This window comes from Mauremys reevesii, linkage group 21 (genome assembly GCF_016161935.1).
Source record: "Mauremys reevesii isolate NIE-2019 linkage group 21, ASM1616193v1, whole genome shotgun sequence".
Classification (NCBI taxonomy): domain Eukaryota; kingdom Metazoa; phylum Chordata; order Testudines; family Geoemydidae; genus Mauremys; species Mauremys reevesii.
In genome coordinates, this window is record NC_052643.1 from 9712094 (window position 1) to 9733227 (window position 21134).

At 45.3% G+C, this 21134-nt stretch overlaps 1 protein-coding gene across 10 annotated transcripts in view; it reads right to left on the bottom strand.

Moving 5' to 3' along the window:
- KIF1B (kinesin family member 1B) overlaps nucleotides 1-21134 on the bottom strand; it is a 135184-nt gene that overhangs the window by 5889 nt on the left and 108161 nt on the right. For all 10 annotated transcript variants that reach the window (XM_039508951.1, XM_039508953.1, XM_039508950.1 and 7 more), the window contains 12 exons: nucleotides 20646-20712; nucleotides 19261-19345; nucleotides 18941-19046; nucleotides 13478-13592; nucleotides 12823-12956; nucleotides 6144-6205; nucleotides 4715-4860; nucleotides 4092-4331; nucleotides 3265-3336; nucleotides 2351-2472; nucleotides 1390-1539; nucleotides 671-863 (listed from right to left, as the gene is read on the bottom strand). In XM_039508951.1, the coding sequence (XP_039364885.1) occupies nucleotides 671-863; nucleotides 1390-1539; nucleotides 2351-2472; nucleotides 3265-3336; nucleotides 4092-4331; nucleotides 4715-4860; nucleotides 6144-6205; nucleotides 12823-12956; nucleotides 13478-13592; nucleotides 18941-19046; nucleotides 19261-19345; nucleotides 20646-20712 (1492 nt within the window). The remainder of the gene's footprint in view (nucleotides 1-670; nucleotides 864-1389; nucleotides 1540-2350; nucleotides 2473-3264; nucleotides 3337-4091; nucleotides 4332-4714; nucleotides 4861-6143; nucleotides 6206-12822; nucleotides 12957-13477; nucleotides 13593-18940; nucleotides 19047-19260; nucleotides 19346-20645; nucleotides 20713-21134) is intronic.

Here is a 21134-nt window from a genome sequence, read left to right on the forward strand (position 1 = left end):
GCCTGTCCCAGCAGCAGTTTCCTAGGAGACATTCAGACAAGACATACTTGTTTTTTTTCCTCCAGGATGCATTTGATGTGTCCAGTATATTGTTCAGCCCCAAAGCTATTAACAAGAGCGTATTTCACAGATATGTTCCACTACTCGTGGACCCAGATCCTAAGGTAAAATCTTTGGGGCAGGGACTATTTTTTTGTTGTGTGTGTACAGAACACAAGGGGGGTCTGGTACATTATGTGGACTCCAAGGCGCTACAATAATGCAAATAAAGCTATTGCAGTAAATCAATTTGCTGTAGTCAATCTGCTATATAATGTATATGTGAGGGACTAGAGGAATCAGGGGACTGGTAAAGGGGGACACAGGCTTAAACCTCTCAGTCTGAATCCTGCCCAGACTGGCGGTGACTGATAGTGGATCAATAGTCTCAGTCCAGCTCCCTGTAGGTTTGCATGCATATCACAAAAACCACCACTGCACCAACTGGGAGCCTTGTTGGCAGCCTCAGCAGAAGCATCAATGGCTGAACTACCATTGAGACTGATCCCGCTAAATCCTAGAGATGGTTACTCCAGATCAGAGACCAGTCAGATTGGCAGGGCAGCATCAGCATTCTGCTCCTGTTCTGTGAATAAACAGAGGACTGCCATTTTCAGGCACTTATACTGACCTTCACCATTGCCTGCTGATCCTCGCTGTACTCCACCTGAGCTGTGGACAGGTTTATGATCCCCCTCTCTACAGGGTCTTTGTCACTGTTGTAAATAAAGACGTATGGACGGCGGACTATCACAAAGTGCTTGGCCCAGGAGCTGGAGAGTGGCTCCTTGAAGTGGAGGTACCCCTTTTTTGAGACCACAGAGCTGAAGAAATAGACAAAGGGGAAATATATTTATCCAAGAAAGTATGAAGTGAATCAGCCCCTGCTAGAATGGCCCAATAACAGAGTGAAATGGCAATAAGGCTATAGGAACAGACCAGTGGGCCTATAGTCCTGTTTCCCATCCCAGCCAATGTCAGTTTCTTCAGAGGAAAGCTTAACCCCATCTCCCCATTCCAAAAGGACACCTAGCTATGCACACGGGACAAGTGATGCACAGAGAGCTATGCTGCAGTAACATGGATAAAACAGGTCAGATTCTGTAGCAGAACTAGTTCTGTGCATGAAGTGTTTGCAGGATTGAGCACTATGGAAGACAGATCAACAGAACTCTTCCCTACCCTGCTACTAGCCTCTGAGTCTCTCGCAGGCTGCTGCTTTAGTGCTGATGGCAAATCTTGGTAGCTATTGTGTTCATCTTTCTCAGATGAGGCAAGACAACTGGAAACCCAAGAAAGCCCCTGCTTTAGAGAGCGCAGGAAAATTTTACACTGTAGCAATTGACTTACCCAGGTCTGATTTCCTCAATATCTGGAACAAGGTTCAGGAATTCATTCTTTCCAGCTCTGGCCAGGAAGGAGGTTTCCACTGTTGTAACCAGCTGGAATTGTTCCAACTCTGGGCACGGGCTGGAGGCACGGGAATTTGCTTCTGGAGTCCTTTTAACAAAAATGAAGCAGGAGAAAAGTAATCACTACAAAGCAACTGGTTGTGACAGCAGAACTGAAAGCATTTCTGAAGTTTGTCTTCTCGCATAAGATGCTCTTTTGTTCTGTCATGAGCCTGATCCTCCAGCTCCAGAGTGATTATATGCCATGCCATGGCCCTTGGGAGCCTTTTGTACAACTCTCAAACAGCATTTACCACAAGCTTGAGGCCCTCAACTCAGAACACAGAAGCGATCTGCTCACCAGTAGTTTGCTTCGGAACATCTCTCTCTTCCATCCCTCTCTAAGCACAGTCCACAACACTGAGGGGCTGTGCCCAGATTATAGCTGACTAGATACTAGGAGGGCACTTCCTGGTCAGCAATGCTCTCAATGAGGACTAAGGAATGAGGAAAGCACCAACTTGTCTTTCAGTGAGAAGTGAACCCCAATTTTATCTAAACCATCCTTCATAAACAAAGCAACAGAGGTCACTCGCCAAATTGGCCTATCATGATCTGTTCTCTTGACAGACTCCCAAGAACCACAGTGGGTTTTACATGCCAAAAAGGCAGTGGTGTCCATAACAGTGTTCACCTGACTGCCCCTTTATGGTGAGAAAAAAGCTTGAAAGAGGAAAGAATGGGAAGAGAATAAATGCACAGAAGAGAGTGCAGGAGACAGAATGAGAAAGCACATGCAGACAGAAGGGAAGAAGCAGAAAGAAAAATGAATGAGAAATCGGAAAGGACACTACCAAGAGAAGCAGCAGAGTGGAAGAGTTTGTTTAGAATCCCCCCTCCTCCCGGCAAACTCTACTTACTTCTGATCCACTGAATTGCACCTTGAATCTGCCAGAGAGGGACAGGTGGATGAAGGTGTGAGGGTGGCACTACTGAAACTGGACACTGATGGGTCACGTCCGATTGGAGAGATATCGGATAGCTACAAGAACACACACAAAACACTGCAGGATAAGATTTTTGTAGTTGGTGTCTGTCACCTTGGTAAGATAACATTGCACTCAGTATTCATAATTAGGAGTGGTCAGTGGAGTATTTCTACCAATACTAATTACCTCTATTAGATAACCACCACAACAGCCATATTTTTGCACCTAATCCCTCTTTGTAGAAATCTCCTTGTCTGAAAAGCAGATAATGTAGCACTTCTGTGGGTAATGTCTGACAGTGTGCTAGGCACCTGATGATCTGCATACAGAATCCATCAACGCAACATTGGGTGGTCGGTTTTGTATCAGATTCATTTCTTTATTGTCATTTGTATCTAAAGTCAGTTCTCAAATGAGTTGTTCAGTTTATCCTTAGTTGCTGGGAAACTGAGGAACATGATGATAATGAGCACTCCATGCCATGAGGTGAACTATAATACAAGCTGGAGCACTAGTACTAAACCCAGAAGAGACTTCACCTGCACCATTCCAAAGCGTAGGGAAAGCAATTAGAACTTGGGGGGCCATTCAACACCCCAATAGACTGAAGTGAAACAAAATGGTTTGACTCCAATATCAGTTGTATCATATTCAGGTGCAACTATCTCTTGTGTTTTCACCATGATTGCATGAGAATCTTTACTTTACACAAACAGGCAGCCTTTCAATACACAGTACCTACAAATCATACTTCAACTTGGAGAATATTCAGTATTTTAAGACTCCAGCAGATTAAATAGTGGACAGAAAAGGCACTGTCACAGCAGCTACAGCAAGCACCTTACCTTACAATCACTGATGCTGTTGTACACCTGGTTAAATTCACGGTTGAAAGTATGGGTAAGAAGCTGCAGGCACTGAGAAAAAGCAAAAGACAACAGGTGTTTCCAATTACATTTTAGGTAGCAATAGAGCACACAACAGGCAATCTACCAAGGCCCACTCAAGAATTAGTGAGCTAGTGTCTGCCCAAGACCGAGTGTGATGACACCAACAAAAAAAACAGATATCAGTCATACAATTCCTGTGATTACACTACCCAACACTTCCATATGCAGGAGCACTCTGCTGGGTATGGCATTAAAGTGCAACCCCAGTAATCTCTTTAAATTTCACTGAAGGGAGACATCTACTGGCTGGTTTGAGAGAAGAGAACTTTGATTATGCAGCTTATTTAAACAAGACTTTGTATATAACACAGCACATTCGCCATAGAATATGAGGGGCTGAGTATGGAAAAGTAAAAGAAAAGGACACGAGACAACAGAACTAGTTTCTAGGTCCTAAAGTGCACTTGTAAACCAAGTATCCCCTGAACTGGAGAAGATCTAGCAGAAGGATTTCATACAGCTAATGAATAAAACCAAAAAGGTACCAGCTAAAAAAAAGAGTATGTCAGCTCATTGTCCCTCTTTTCCATCTGATCATTTTGCCCCAGTTAGGAATGATAGAGGTCCATCAGATATTTTTTTGTATTGCCCAAGTAGTGCAGGTGAAAGGCTTGTGTTTCCTTCAAAGATTAAGCCCTAGATATTTTCACTCTTTCTAACATCTTTACTGCATCTTCAGTGCCACAACAATGGACCTGTTCCGTTCTCTGGGCAGCCTGTACCTTGGTTGCCAGCTCTTTCTCCCTATCCACCAGGCTCTCAATGTCTGCAGAGTCATAGCCGCTGCTTTCACTGGGCGTGACAGCACTCTCAAAAGTGGTAGTGGAAATTTGGGAGGAGATGCTGGTGGAGGTGCTGAGGGTCCCACTGCTCAGACTGGGGGACAGCGAGTCACTCAAGGATTTGGGGATGCTGTCGCCAAGTTTCTCACGCAGTAGCAGGAAGTGACGAGTCTTTTCCACCTGAGAATCAACAGAATTAAGCATCAATTCTAGGACATTCTTCACCCTCAAGAGCATGGGAATCCCTTTCTCTCTCAATAGGACATCTACCAGAGAGAGTCATGAGGCCTGGGAGCAGAAATAACTGGTAACACACTAAAAAGTTAATCATTGCTTTTGCTGAATGCATTGAGAACTGAAGGCTGTTTTCACTGGCATGAACAGCCTCTTCTCTGTACCCATCTGGTGGGGAACCTACCCAAGGCCTAGCCTTGCTGAAAATGCTAAAACAAAAATTCCCTTGCAAGGCCCTCCCAATTTGGAGGTTACAATCAGCATAAAAGGCTACTGGAAGATATAGTTCTGTCTTGCTCTTCCCTTTCCCCCCTTCCCCCTTTGTGTACCTCATGCAGCAGCTCCAGCTTCTCCAGTTCCCACTGGTGCTCTAGAATGAGGCTGTCACCACGGGGCCTCCAACCTGCCAGGTTCTCTTCCCCACGGACATATGCCACAGACGTATCCAGGACTTTCCTTCTCCTCCTCTGCATTCCTGAGAAGTCAAGTACAGAGTAGCGGCGCAGGTTAAAAACAGCAGATTGGGAAAAGATACAATACAGACTTAATGTATAGCAACTGGCAGGGAACCCACACACCCCCAACTCAACTCAGTGTAGATAAAATAACCAGGATTACATCAGTAGCAATGCCTTCATCACTCACACACCAGACCCAGGGGGAGAGAAGAATTATTTTAGTTCCACCCTCTGCCCTAGCCCAGAAATATCTTTCCCTTACTTCCATAACAACCTGAACCCTGATCAGTCCAATTCAACAGAAACATTTAAATGCATTTTTCTTCAAGGCCTGGTGATATTATGGGAGCTTCAAGATAAATGGGTGTGAATTATTGTATCAGGTATTTGCAAGCTCTGAAATTCAGTCCTTAGGAAAGGGTGGGAGGAAAAATCATTGAGAATTCTCCCTCACCCCGATACTGCTCCCCCAAGTCCCAACTTCACTAATTTGAAGGAGCTATCTATGGTGCCCCTCCTTCCTGGACCCTGACACACAACCTCTTATTAATTGGAGCTGTCCTCATGCAACTATGCCACCTGTGCTGTCTTTAGATTTGGCCCCAATTCACAGAAGGACTAGTGCAGTTGGGCCATTATTACACCATATCCATTCATCACAGGTGTTCTCTCACTTACACCTTTCCTCGCCTCCCTTTTGGTTAGGATTATACTGGGAATTTCTAGCATTAAATGTTAAAAAAATCCACTCCATTTCTCAAAGAAACCAACTGAATAGTCCTCCAAATGTCTGAACAGACTGTGCCTGGAGGGACATAGGTATTCCCAGCATACAGGGATATGGATAAACACAGTCCTGCAGGCAGGATGACTAGACCACTCCAGAGATAAGCAGCTCCACAGTCACCTGAACTGCAAACACTAAAAACTCAATTGATATCTATAAACTGAACTTGTTGTAGGATAAGGCTCAGTGCCTCATCAGCTACATTGCCCAATTTCTTCCGACACTTCTATGAGAGAAAATGTAAGGGAGTTTAAAATGTTTGAATTCAGGGATGCAGGGATTGACAATGCCCTGAATATACATCTAAATCAGAGGTAAGAGGCAGTTTAAGGTTTCCACAAAACAGCAATGCTCGCTCCAAAGCTCTGCACCACATAGGCACTACTTCTCCTCAATATGGCAATTTATTCCCTCTTGTCCACACATCTGTTATTTGCAGTCTCTCCATCTGCCATAACCGACTCACAAACTTACACACCCCTACATTTGAATGCACATGCTGTTCCTGCTTACCTGGGCTTCCTGTGTCTGCCATTTTGCATAAACTCAGCTCGTAGATTCCAGTTACTCGATTGCTGTTTCCAAAATACCCACAGAGAGGACACTTGTTATATTTCAAGTAATAGAAAAGGTACACGGTCTCTGAAAAAGTTTACATCTTCAAGATTTAGAGGACCCTTTGCCCCCAAAATAGAAATAAACTTGTATTTGAAAAGTAGAAACCCTTGTCCACTGTAAGCCTGACAGATCAACTAGCCAGGACACCAGCTCCCCAAAGATGGCACCTCCACTCTGTCTCCTGTCCTTCCCTGTTTCTAGCCCATTATCCATAGGAAGCTGCTGATTAAGCAAATTACAGTTAAGGACCAATGTCCTCTACAGGCCAGCTGGAAAATGTGTCTCCCCTCCATTAAAATATCTTTTCAAGGGCGGGTTACAGAGACAAGTCTGGAAGACAGGAAATATGAGGGACAGTCTGTTTGGTTTTTACTGAGTTAAACCTAATAAAGGAAGAGCATTTTATGCCCTCTAATAGAGCTGGGAACTACAGCTAAGCAGGCTTTCAATTAAGAGCCTTAAAAAGTACCACGTTGCATTCTCTTTCAGCCTGTATATTAAAAATGAGAGGTTACTTACCTGTATAGTAACTTGAGTTCAAGATGTTTTATCTCCACTGTAGGACATGGATGTGCCAGTGCACTCTTGACTAGAGATTGTAAAGCAGTGTTCAGGGGTCCATGCCTGCTCAGTGCAGTTCCTAATGATCCCCTATGAGGGCATATAGAGGGGTGTGACTCACCACCACCCAGTACCTTCTTGACTGCAAAGCCAGAGACTCCGCAGCAGAGGGGAAGGACAACATGGGAGCACCCATAGGGACAAAACATCTAGAAGAACTCAAGATACTGTACCAGTGAGTAACTTCTTTGAGTGTATGTCCCTCTGGGTACTCCACTGTAGGAGACTCCCAAACAGTAACTTAAAATGGACATGGATGCTGAGGAGGCAGGTCTAAGACAGTTCAGAGGACTTTGTCGCCAAACATCATGCCAACTCTGGAAGCAGGTAAGATAGTATAATGCTTGGTGAATGTATGGATGGAGGACCAAGTTGCAGTTCTGCAGATTTCTGCAATGCGTACATCTTTCAAGAGGGCTATAGATGTGAGCCCTAGGGGAGTGTGCTGTCACTCTATGAAGGGATAGTACCCTGGCAGTCTCATAGCATATTAATATGCAACCCAAGGCCCACTTTGACAGTCTCTGCATGGAAAAGGGCTGTCCCTTCATCCTCTCTTTAAAAGATACAAATAGGCTGGGAGAGGTCTTGAAGGTCTTAGTCCTGTCAAGGAAGAAGCCAAGAGCCCTCCTTACATCTAGTGTATGTAAGCTGGTTTCATCTCTGGAGACATGAGACTTTGGATAGAACACCAGTAGACTGATTTCCTGCTTAATATAGTATTCCAAAGAGACCTTAGAGAGGAAAAGAGGATGGGGAGGTTGTGTAACCTTATCTCTGTGGAAGACAGTAAAAGCTGGGTCTGGTAGGAGAGCCCCTCGTTCTCCCATTCATCTAACTTAAGTGATGGCTTTAAGGAATGAAGTCTTGAGGGAGAGGTGGAGGACCGGACAGACAGCCATTGGTTCAAAGGGCGGTTTCCTCAGGGCATTGAGAACCAAATTAAGATTCCACTGGGGGGTGGGGTGGTTGGGTTCTGTACAGGATGAAAGTTGTGTATTCCCTTAAGGAATCTAGTCATAGTAGGGTGGGCAAAAACCGAGACGCACTCAGCGAGTGGAAGGCAGTGATAGCAGCCAAATGTACCTTGACTGAGCTCACACACAGACCAGTGTCTAAGTCCAACAGGTAGTCTAGTATCATGGAGAGCAGAGCTTATTGTTTGACAGGAGTGAAGAGAAAACCAGGAATAAAAGCATTTCCACTTTTGAAGGTAAGTTTTGCAAATAGTACATCTCCTGCTAGATTGCATAAGGTCCTGTCAGTTCTTCTAACAGGTTAAACTCCATGCTTGAGAGCCTTTAGGAACCATGCTCTCAGGTTCAAGGACAAGGGGTTGGGATGGATCAGGGTCCCTGAGTTCTTTAAAAGGAAATCCTTGCTGAGAGGAAAGCAACAAAGTGTTGCTACAGAGAGTTGAATCAGGTTTGAGTACTACACTTGTCTTGTCCAGGATGGCGTTATGAGGATAATCCTTGCTCTTTCCTGTCACAGTTTGAGCAAGGTGGGTAAGCATATAGCAGAGTACAGACAACGGTGTTAACAGGGCGTCTCCCCAATGTGTTGCAGCCATATCCTCCCCCTTGGAGCAGAAAAGGTGACATTTCGTATTGGTTGGGTAGCAAAGAGGTCTACTTCTGGGAGTTTGGCAAATGCTGGGAAGACCGAATCACTGAGCTCCCATTCATGGTCCTGATGGAAGTTCCTGCTCGGGGAATCTGCAATTACATTCTGGAGGCCTGGATTTCTATCTGACAGGAAATGCACCAGTTCCACAGTTTTAGCAATTCTAAGCACAAGGACTGGAATCTTGCTCCACCCTTTTGGTTGAAATACTACTTTGCTGTCCTGTTGTCCAGCATTATCCTGATGGAGTGACCTTGTATATTGTGAAGGAAGCATTGACAAGCATATCCAACTGCTCTCAGCTCCAGAGTGTTGACGTGGAGGCGTGGCCTCTTGTGTGAGCCACCTGTCCTGGTTTCTGGCCCTTTGGAGGTGAGTCCCCCCATTCCAAGAGATAGGAGTCTGTTGTGGGAATTTTTGAGGGTGGGAAATGTGAGAACAAGGTTCCCATGCAGCCCTTCTGTGGGGCCTTCCACCACCTGAGAGCGCTCAAAACTTTCAGAGGTACTGAGATAAGTTTGGAGAGGTTGTGTCTGTTTGGGGTATACATAGACCATAGCCATGTCTGAAGGCACCTGAGATACAGTCTTGCTTGAGGCATGACAAACATGGAGGCCGACATGGGGTCCAAGAGTTGTAGGCAGATCCCTGCAGTTTGCGGGCTGTGCTGCACTGTTGAGATTAGACTGGACAGAGTGGAGAATCCTTCTTTGGGGAGACAGTTAGGGAGTCTAGAGTGGCTCCAGTGAATTATTTTCTTTGGACTGGAGTTAATTCTAGATTTCTCCTGATTGATGCAAAGGCCCGGAGACTGAAAAAGGGCTAAAGCCTTGGGAGGTTGCTGACAACCTTTAGAACTGACCAACTCATGAGCAGCAAGTTGTTCAAGTATGGTTTCTGCAATGCCCAATTGACAGACTGAGGATCTTTGTAAAGACCCTCGAGGCTGCAGAAAGCCCGAAGTGGAGGACTCAGTACTGGTAATGATCTGAGTCTATTACGAAGTGTATGAAGCGCTTGTGGGAGGGATTGATGGCTATATGAAATTGGTTCATTTCCCTTGACCTAGAAGACACCTGTCTCCTGGATCTAGGGATAAAATTATGGTAGTTAGTGTCACCATCCGGCAGTGCTGTGAAAGGACATAGGTGTTCAAGTTTCAGAGACTGAGGCTTGGTCTCCATCCTCTGTCTCTTTTGGGGACTAGGAAATAGTTTGAATAGAACCCTCTTCCAATAAACTCAGGTGGAACCAGTTTGACTGCCCCCAAGAGTAGGAGAGATTGGACCTCCTGCTTTAAGAGCTCAGGGAGATGGGGGAAGGGAGCAATAGAGTGCAAGTGGAATAGTCCACACTGACCACTGCTAATTTCTATCTGTCTGAGGCAATGTGCTCCCAGGCAGGTAGGAAGTGGGATAGTTTCTCTCCAAAAAGGAGGGTAAGATAGTAGAGTAGTGCATCAGAAGATCTGTGGAAAAAGGTTGCTCAATGCCCTCAACCAAGGTGTCAAAACTGTCTCTTAGAGGGAGGTGCAGATTGGGTAGTTGTAAAAAAGGGGGACAGTTCCCTTTTTTAAGGTTTGGATCTCTTCCTCAAGGCTCTGAAGGTCTAGGAATAGTATTCTGCATCTCTCTCAGGAGTCCAGAAGTCTGGAGCCAAGATGCTGTTTGCATAACCACAGCAGTAGCTATGGATCTACAAGTTGCGGCAACAGCAGCGAGAGTAGCCTACAGGAACACTCTCTCAATTAACTGACCCTCCAGGATGAGGGACTGAAACTGGTCTATATTGAACCCCTTCCATAAGGCCAAAAAAAAGAGTGTAAATGTAGAATAATGGTTAAAATCATATTTTGCTATAAAGGCCTGGTAAGTTTGTGACTTCAAACTGAAAAGCCACCAATGAGTAGCTCTTTCTGCCCAGTAGGACCAGTTGCTTGGACTCTTTGTCCAAGTTAGAGAGAGTCTAGAACAGGCCTGACAATTCCTTTCACTGACTGCATCCACCACCAGAGAGTAAGGGGTGGGATGGGACAAGTTTTTCATTTCCTTTATTGGAATATGGTATTTATGATCCGCCTACTTGCAGGTGGGTGGAATTGTGGCAGGTATTTGGCATAGAGTGCATACAGGCGATAACATTGCCTCGTTAGTTGGTAGGGCAATTTTCCCCCGGGGGTAATATTTAAAAGGTTCACCAGGGAGTGCCAAGACTCCTGGACCTCTTCTAGAGGAGTCTGGAGGGAGTCCTCCAGGCATTTAATGAAGTCCTGGAAAGCCTTAAAGTCATCCACATAAGAGGCTGGTGATGGCATCATCATATCATCCAGGGAGGACGATGACTTGGCTGAAGGAAGTGACTTAGTCTGTGGCTCTTGTTCTTCCAGTACTGATGGAGCATATGGTAATGGAGAATGGTCCATTGGTGCCTGTGGATGATATGGTACCGGTGATGTTGGGATTTCTTCCTAGCTGGTACTCTTAGAATTGTTCAGCGAAGTGCCCCCTGGAGTTCCGGTAAGCCCATTCAGCTGGGGGATGGGTCCCCAAGATACACACATCCCTTAGGTCTAAGGCACCTGGTGGGCTCTGGAAGGTCCTCTTCAGTAAACTGACTCATGGGAGTGTGATGGTACAGCACTGCACCAGAGCCCTGTTCTGAGATCTGTGTCTGAAGTATTTTCTGGGCTAAGGGGGCCCCCATAGGCATTGCTGCTGGTAAAGAATGGAAGCCCACCTGAGCGTCAGGTTGCAGCTGTTGGGGCAAGGGCTCTGGTAGACCTCCTTGATAGAGGGAACTCTGGTTTGTGAGAGTCAAGGTCTTCCACAGAAAGGAATCTGGAAGGTGGAGGAGGGCTATGACAATCTATGGCCAAAGCCTGAGTCAGTATCAGTGTTGGGAATACAGACTGGTGAGGAGATGTTGAATTCTCCAGTACCGCATTCACCAAGGGAGCTTCTCTGACCTTATAGCTGTAAGAAGGAGATGGCATCAGAGTAGCCCTGCGTACATCACAGTCCTGAGAGATGTCAGACAGTACTGATGTAGGAGCTGCCTGAGAGCAGAAAACTTCTCTGCACATGACTTTTTATGCAGTACCGACTACTCAGTACCAAGTCGGCTGGAGCATAAGCAGTATCCCTTACGTGATGCAAGGTCTCCCGGAAGTGGGATTTATGTAGCAACCTACCTGTCTTCTTTGTTTTCCTGGAAGTCTTGGTCCCTCGGCCTGCTGCCGAGGCTCCAGAAGTCACTGAAGCAGCCTGAGATGTTGGGGCTCATGTATAGGAGGGGTATGGACACCTCACAAGCTAGGGAGCACTTCATTAAGAGGAGTATCAACATAGCCTTGCTGTCCTTTTTTGACCTGCCTTTAAACCCTGAGCAGACCTTGCACTTTGACAAGATGTGGGTGTCTCCTAAGCACTGGACCCTAACATAACCAAGTAGATAACTAAATAAGAAATTTCACTATGCATGAAAAAGGCAGGAAGCTGTAACATTTTGCTCCATCTCAATACTCAAGCTGCAGGTGGTTGAGAAGTAATTGAGGGCGGCGGGTTCATGTCTCCCTATATGCCTTCATAAGGGAGCATGAGGAGCTGCTCCATGTGCAGACATGTGCTCATGGACACCTAGGATTGCCAGGTATCCAGTTTTCGACCAGAAAGTCCGGTCAAAAAGGGAACCTGGCAGTGCCCAGTCAGCAGTGCTGTCTAGACACTAGAAGTCCAGTTGCCTGTAGTAACTGGCCTCCATCACCAGGGGGTAGGAAGAGCAGCAGCTGCTGCTGGAGCCTGGAGGAGCAGTGGAGCACTCAGCAATAGCTCCCACGCAGAGAGGTACTGTCGGCTCCCCAGTCCTATCCTAAATGCAGCTCTCCATCCCCTGCCCTGCCCCACCCCACTCACCTCCCATCCCCAGAGCACAGCTCTTCCTCCCACATCTTGCCCCAATTACTCACCCTTGGAGCTTGGCTCTCTCTCTCCATTCACCCCAGTCACCCCTCCACCCCTAGGGCCCTGCTCAGAGGGCAGGGGGTGGGGGTGGAGAGAGCAGCAAGTAGGGGATGGGGGGAAAAGAGAGGCAGAGCAGGGGGTGGGGCCTTAGGGGAAGAAGCGGAGAAAGGAGCAAGGGAGGTTCTGGTGCTCTAATTTCACAAATTAGAAAGTTGGCCACCCTATGGACACCACTTTACAATCTCCAGTTGTAAGCACACAAGCACTTGTACATCCTATGGTGGAGCACCTGTAGCAACATATAATAAAAGAACTACACTACACTCTGCTGTTAAACAAAAGCAACTGAAATTGCCTATTAAACTTACGAGTCTGGGGATTTGGAGTAGCCGCTGCCAAAGAGATTGCGTAGCGAGCGTGGTGGTGAGATCTTGGCATCTCGTGAGTAGAAGACCATACAGACATCCTTGGTAATCACAGCTGGTTGGATGCAGTGGTCAAGCTAGAACAAAGAAACAAATGGCTCTCAAACACCGAGCAAATGATGTCTGGGGGCCTACATCCATACATACCAGAACATTCAGTTTCACTGTCTTGGTAGTGACACTGTTTTTTCTTCATCGGTAAGGCCCTACTCGAATTGTGGGATGACTGTCAAATAATTGCGGCTGAGTTGCGGACAAGATAGGGAAAATCACGGAAAAGTAGTAATGGACCTTGATTATTTGCAGTAACTTGGAAAACCTGCTCCTACCGTCAGCCACCCGTCTGACAAAATTGCAGTGGAAGCCTAATATTGCAGGAGTCACAATTTCTGCAATATCTCAAATTAAGTAGTGCCCTACTCATCAGGCTTTTGAAAAATCAAAAGACCCACATTGCTAGTTAGATTTCTAGCTGCATCCCCTGGCAATGATCACATCATATTAAGCACAATTTTATCTAGGACGCATATTACCTACTATATTGGCTGCTTCTTTCCACCCAATTCCATACATGAGCTGTGGGGCACAATATGCTCACCTCCAGATATGCAGACAAGGTCATATAGATCTTCTCTCCATAGGGTGTCACTCGATTGAGGAGGAGGGAGTTATGCAAGGAGCTATCCCAAACAGCCTCAAAACGATAGAAAGTCCTGAAGAAAGTACAACAAAAGTTTAATAGTAAAAGCACCTCTGCCTCCACTGCAAATGAGAGCAAAGTGCCTCCTCCTGGACTCCATCTAATGATGTTTTTTATTAAGCAGGGTTGGTTAGACAGTGAACACCTGTAGTAAAGCCCCATCTTCAACATCTGAAGAGCTCCAGGGCATCCTCACCCACCAGCTTCACAGATGCATCCAGGACTATCCATCTACATCTAAATTAACTTGGAGTTGAATATGCCCTGGCCTGTTATGAGATGAAGACTCCTCTTAAAGCTCAGAGGAAGGGGATGAATTGAGAGACTGTAGAAGAAAAGACGAGGGAAAGAAGAGCACCATAAAACCATGGAGGAAGTTGGGATGAGAGGACAGAGTTTAAAAATGGATTCAGCTCTTTCCAAGTGCATAGAATATATGATTCCAAGACACATGGAAAGATTCTTTCTGTAATCATTGTCCTTAGTCTGAGGTATGTTTTGGGGCTGACATACAGGAATACACCATAGTGCTAATCAGACTCACAAAACGAAAGAGGACAGAAGCCGGTAGCACTAAGCAATACAACACAATAGATTCTTTAGGCAATCAGAATAACCCCAAAACAGGTCTAAGTCTTTAATTAAGGCAACAAGGGTTTCTTCTCCTGTAAACCTATAAGGAAAAAACACAAGCTGTTTATTCCCAAACTATTCTCAGGACCACTCCAACCTATCCCTCAGATGAAGCTTTGCAGACCAATTACAAGCTGAAATAACGATTTTCCAACTGGGTGTGCAGGGAGAAGGGCAGCTGTGGCCTGCTGCACAAAGGCCTCTTTTGTAATCTCACTTTGATCCCCTCCCCACACGCTCTGAAGTGCCCCCTCCCCAAATATCAGTAGCTGAGAAGTGGTCTAGGTTTGACGGCCCCCTCCACTACCAAACTGTGAGTATGGGCTGCAAGGAAGAGGTATACTCATCTGTTATGAACCTAGTAAAAGTTCATTCTATAAGCCATCTTTAAAGAACTCCTGTGCTAGTGCCCAGAGCTACACCAGAAAGATGAGAAAAGAAACTAGAGGCAAAATCTAGAGAGAAAACAAAATAAAGAAACAAGCCATTTCTCATCCTGCCTCTTTTTGTCTGAGAGCAGACAGGGCAGAGACAAGAGTGCCAGTCTTAAAATTAGCATCCTATAAATCCCCCCTCTTCCTAGATGGATTACATAGGTCAATAGAGCTCAGAAAGGGGATTCAGTAGCCCATGAGGGCCATAGAAACAGCCAATCCAATTCAGTGGTGCCAAACAGCATTACATTCTATCTCTACAAAAATATTGCTGCCTGGCCTGCCTTAACTGAAGGAAGAAAAACAGTGCCACAGGAGAGCCCTGTGCCAAAGGAGCAGGGGCTGAAGCCTAAAGAAGAGGAGATCTGAAGGGCACTAAAATGTCAGGGGACCTCACTTCTCAGACAGGACAAGGGATCAGGGACAGAAAGTTTGTTTTCTAATCCTTTACAGAGCTGCGTTAATTGAACCCCATTATTTTAATCTTTTGTTCCACCACCGTTATGATGGAGACTTTTATGCTTCAGCTACATAAGCAGAAGTGCAACTCTGAGCCAAAGTACGTGCGGCTCTGGATTGCCTGGCAGAGAAAATTGAGACTGGGGCCCCCTTTACCCATATGCTGCTGCTCTTATCCCTCACTTCTCATCTGAAAGTGCTGCATGGTGATTACTGCACTCAGCTTGGTGTAGAGCTTCTTCCTGCTGGGCCCTCAAATGCTCAGTTACTCGGAGGTTCACATAATGTCTAAGAAGTTGGTGCCAAAATGTGCAATCCACATTAGCGCACACTGTCTGACTGCATTAATCAGTGCTATGGTCAGTCAGTGCCTTGCCCCACAGGAGAATTATAACGCCATAATGGAGACCCTGGGTACCTCGGTCTAGCAAAGGTGAATTGCCATTTTCATGAAAGTAGCAGATGTAGCATGGATGGAAAAGGGCACAGTGTAGGCAAGTGTTGCATGGGCTTCACTAACAACATGCCACTCAATCAGCAACTGCAATACCCCCTCTTCCATGTGAGTCAAGAACCACTTCTGAATATGGACTATTGGGTGCACAATCTGTCATGGGAGTAAAAACAGGGACTGGATTGAGCTCACTAAACTCCTCAGGCTGAGAACACAAATGTAAACCAGGACTCCAGAGATGGACAGCAAGTGCACTAAAACTCCCCCACAAGCTATGCTGTCTGTGCTGTTCAATAGGACTACTTCCACAGCTTTATTAAGACCTAGAGAATACAGACGGGAGTAATGGTTGCTCAGTAGGGCAAAGCTACATCAGCAAAGTGAGGAAATGTGAGTGAACAAGTCAGTGCAATCCCAATTGCCAAGTGAAAGTAAGACTTCTACAGGTACACTACTGCATTTGTTCTGGTCATGGGATGAATACATATACGTCTACCTCATCCAAACCAGACCTTGCTAAAACAAATAAGGAGGCAGACAAACAAAAACTCAAAGTGAGCAAACCTCTTGTGCTTTCAACACAGAGCAGGTGACAAGTGATACCTGGGAGTGACGGGAGTGCAGAATAAGGCAAAGCAAGGAAGAAGGTAGGAGCCGAGATGGGAATCCAATAATTATTTAGGTTCCATTTTAAAACTAACTTTAGCATTAGTGAAAGCTGCTTCTTTGTGTACGCAGGTAGAGTATAGGCAGCAGCAGTGCAAGATCCCCCACGCTGCTCAGCCAGCATGCCTTGGCCATGAACTGGAGAAACTTGTCAGATGGGAGACTAGTCAATGTCTCCTTTCAATTCTTGGCTTCTCAGCCCCTACGCAGGCCAATTAATAGCCACTGCAATGATAATTTTGGGATGCAACAACAAATTAAGAATTGAATGCCATCAAACCGTCACCTGATGGCAACAGGCTTTGTTCACTATCGTCTCGGGCTGGATTTGAACCAGTAACCTCGCCATTCAGTCCCAGTCCTGGGACTTCCAATGTGGCAAATATGTTACAGGTAGTCAGAGATACTAAATGCTGGCCATGGTTGTCGGCTGAAGGACAAAGAAGGAGAAGGGGGGAGGAGTTATGTTCTGTTGATACCTTTGAAAGAATGAAGCAAGGACCATTGTAAGATGTCTCTGTTGAACAATGAAGGAAATTTGTCTTCATGTGTTCACCTATTGAACTGTACATTGACAAATTCCCAGCACACAAGGGAGGAGGAAATGCACCACTCCCAGAAGAGCCAAGAGGTTTGCTGACAAAATCCACTAAAAAGCTAAAAAGGAAATGGCAGCAACACAAGTGAGACATAAAGCATTCTATTCCACAAGAACCTTTATGTGCCAAAGGAAGCAAACAGAAAATACCTAGGCATATCCTTATCAAGAAAGAGCCTGTAAAAACATAGAAAGAGCTTTCGTTAGTGCAGCAAAAGGCAGAACAGAGAAGCAACAGCTGAAAGGAGGAAAACAAGCAGACAAAAACCACAGCAACCAGAAAACAAGTCTGCAGACAGTGAGCAAACAGAACACATAACCCTGATTGTGGCATTGGCCTCTCTTTGCTCCCCACCCCTCCACACACCCAGAGACCAAACCCTGGCACTTTGGGGAAAGACCTTGTACCAACTATACACCAATGCCACCTGAGCCCTCACTCACCCCCATCCCACTTCCAAAAAGCTTTCCAGATAGAGATTTTTGAGGCCATATTGCAATTTATTTGGAAGTAAGGAGTAGGGGGAAAGATACGTGATCTTCCTACTGCAAATCCACTAGGATCAGATGGGAATGCAGCAACTGTTCCCTCCCAGTCCGGTTATGCTGCCAGATCAATGCCAAGATGCTAAAAATTAAATCACATTAAAATGTATAAACAACTACTATCAGTTGGGATATACGAATCCCTCCATCAGAGCTATGAAATGATTTTAATGTGCCTCTCCATCTCTCCTGAGGTGCTATTCCCTTTTGACTGACAGCTGTGTGTTCTAAAACTTTCCAAGGCCCACGTTCGTAGTCATGCTCATCGCTGCCTGTTTTTAAGAAACAGTCAGCATAAAATACCCAGGCTGACTACCAGGGGAATTTAGAGACTTATTCTATGGCCATCAGCGAGAAAGAGTTCAGTGGTGAACACTGGCAGAAGATGTCAGCAGTGAATATCAGAAAAATTGCTCTGTGTGGGCTATTACAGAGTGCCCTTTTTCTTACAGGACAAGAGATAAAATCTCCATGTAAGCCCTATTTCTTCTCCCCACTTCCCTCCTCCTTTATAGAAAGAATTTACTCCCCCCTCAAGTTAGAAAAAGTTACTCAATATTTTGGAGTTTTATTTTCACCTTGCAAGAGATGAGACATTAGGCAGTAATAGCCAAAATACCAGAGTTATAAAATTCAGTACTCACTGACACTAGGGGACAGCACCAGACCCAGTTGGTGACAACACAAAGTCCAGAGTAATCTGGAATTCCTTTCTCCAGATAGACTATAGAAAACTGATGGCCAGCAGGCTGCAAGTCATGTCCTCCCCCATCCCCTGCCTTAAAAACTGATGCAGAATCTGATTTTTCCAAAAGATTTGTGTTTTCCTCCCAATTTCTCAGTTGACAGAAAAACAGAGAGTCAGTGACTTGGCTGATGTTCTGGAGGGGAGGGACTCTGCCCACAATACAGAATTCTGCTTCACAGCCCTTCGTTGCAGATCCTAAAGCACAGGACTATACAATTCATGAAATCTTATTAACAGTGCACCCCACAGAGACCCTCAGCCACAAATCCTCCTTGGAAAGACTGCCCTGTCCCACAATGAATATTCACTTGGGGAGGATACCTCTTTCTCTGATAAGTGATGCTCAGAGCAACTGTTGAGAGTTAGATCCTCATTAGATGTAAGAATGAAGACTGCAGGTCACCAGAGCTGCTATGGAATATTGCTTAAAGGCTGCTCTGATTTCACAATACTCAAGTACATTAGAGGAGCCAACTTGTGACATTTGCATAAATCCACTCCCCCCTTCCCTGCGACTCACTGGCGGCACTGAAAAAGCACAGACTAAGACTGAGTTTATCAGAGCAGGAGTAATGTTTTAACACAACAGGCTTTGTTAGATCACTGTACGCTTGTTCCCACTGTAATGTAGGGATGTGCATGGCTGCCTGATTCACCCATGGTACTGTCCTTGTATTTTAATGCTGTGCTTTAATTTCAGTTTTTCAATTCCCAGGTGAAATGCTGACCCTCCTTCCCCCCATTCTTTCTTCCTCCTTTCATGGTGCTTATCAATGGAGAGGAGTAATGTAAATAGCCCTGAAAGCACTTTACATCTGCCTACCTGTTGGAGCTGTGAGAAGACTTCAGGTACTTTGCAGAGATTATATTCAAAGACAGAATAGCATCCACAGCAGCTTCATCTACCTCGGCTTTGTTTCTGATGCGTCCTGAAGATAAATGAATTTCAGTACCAATTAAACCTAACCTGAAAGGCTCAGAAGGAATTCTCATTGAAAAATGAGGTTTAAGACCTATAGCTCTAACAGGCAGCCTCAGACCAAGAGTTTTTCCTTTGGATCCCCCTCAATAGGTGACACTACCCCAACTCTATTCAATAACTCATGATGATGATGATGGAAGGAACAGCTGGGAAATACTCACCAACAACCAGTTCTCGCACATCTTTCCAGTGCAATTCACTGCCTCTCTCATGGATAATGGTGACTGTGATCCTACGCTGGATTCCCTGGTGGAGTTGAAAAGGCACAGCTTAGACTTGTCTTTATTAAATAAATCACTCCATTAAGTTGTTTCCATAGGGAAACCATGGCTGAGACATGAACATGTAAATCTCACCTGTCAGCAGGCTCATAATGGAAAACAAACTTCCATGCCCTTTTGGGCCCTGAATATAACCTAATACAGGAAGAATCTTTTCCTATTACAGAGCAGAACTCATCCTGCTCCCTTCCCATACCACAAGGAGAAGTATATTTCACCCCAAATACCTCTTGAACTGTCTGTCTCTAAACTTCCAGGGAAGGTACATGTACCTTGAGGGTATACAGGAGTCAGTCTCACAAACCCTAGGAAATCTGCCACAAACCCTAGGATCTGCCCCAAAGGAGACACTCCCTTTCCTCCAAAGATCTGGTTTTTTGGTCCGATATGAGTCCACCCTGGGACAGTTTCCGAAGATGGGGCCTGGGAGACAGTGGATTTAGAATTTACATGGGCACTTCTGAACTGAGATGGAATTAATCTAAGGGGGCTCCCCGTCCAGATTAGGCTGCTCCATGCAACCTGCTTCTAACAAAGAAAGGTTAAGACATGCTCACCTTCCAACTCCTTTTAGAAAAGGATTTATATGTACAGCATTTGTTGGTGAGACAAAAGGCATCTGATGTGCCCAGCATTAATGGGTATTACTGCCTCAAAGGAGGGAAGATACTTAAAGCCCCAGTACCAGAAAGAACTTCACAACAAAAGATAAAAGCAAATAAGGTAGGTTAACCTCCCAAGCATGGTAAGGGGAAACCATGCTAACTAAGCCATCACTAACACACTAATAATATACACAAATATCTTTGAAAGTTGTCTCTGGAAGAGCATATCGAGATGCAGACACTGCTGAGCTCCATCTCGCAGCCAGGGGCAGTGAAAAGGAACTAAGTGGTGTTTGAGTCTGCACCACTCTATGCAATAGGTACAGGAGCATGAGGACATTAAAGGTGCATGTGCAGCCCCAAAGGGCACTGCTGGTCAAAAGATTCCACTCTTGAATGCATGAGTACTAGGAGCGGAATATATATAACCAAACACTTGAAAGAGCAGAATTTAGACCCAAAGACCCAAGCCTGGGAGATACAGGTACAAGCAGAAAGATGACTGACCCAAGAGCTATAGTAAGAGAGAGACAGACAGGTATGTGGTAAGACAGAACTAGAAGATAAAATGGATGTAAGATTCAGCACATTACACATCTGCCCACTAGACACAAAAGGAGATAAGTATTTTAGCTGCCCCCTTCTAGGCTCTGTTAGTACCTGGTGAAGCAAGAACGTCCCCTGGCAGGGTAAGCCTCCGGTGTGGTCAACAATAGCAGGGATGTATCTGTGTGAAACAAGAATGAACTTCCTGGGTTAGAGAAGGCGTGTTTAACAGAGCAGGCAGTGAGACACTAGGTAACACTGCTGCTTTGCTCTACCACCGACATACATCTTCCATATAATAGCCTAATAAAAATAAAGGCTGCTTCCACTGACTCCAAAATCAGCCTCTCTATTGGACTTTTGAACATCATTAAGTATCACATCACACATTAACGTTTCTTTGCAAAACTGCAGAATGATCCTATAATGTAGTTCCCAAAGGTCTGTCAGGGAACTCCCTCTATGTTGCAGGGTTAAACTCAATATAGTTCTTGTTATAACAGGTTCAAAAAAAGAACTAGATGGAGGATAGGTCCATCAGTGGCTATTAGCCAGGATGGGCAGGGATAGTGTCCCTAGCCTCTGTTTGCCAGAAGCTGGGAA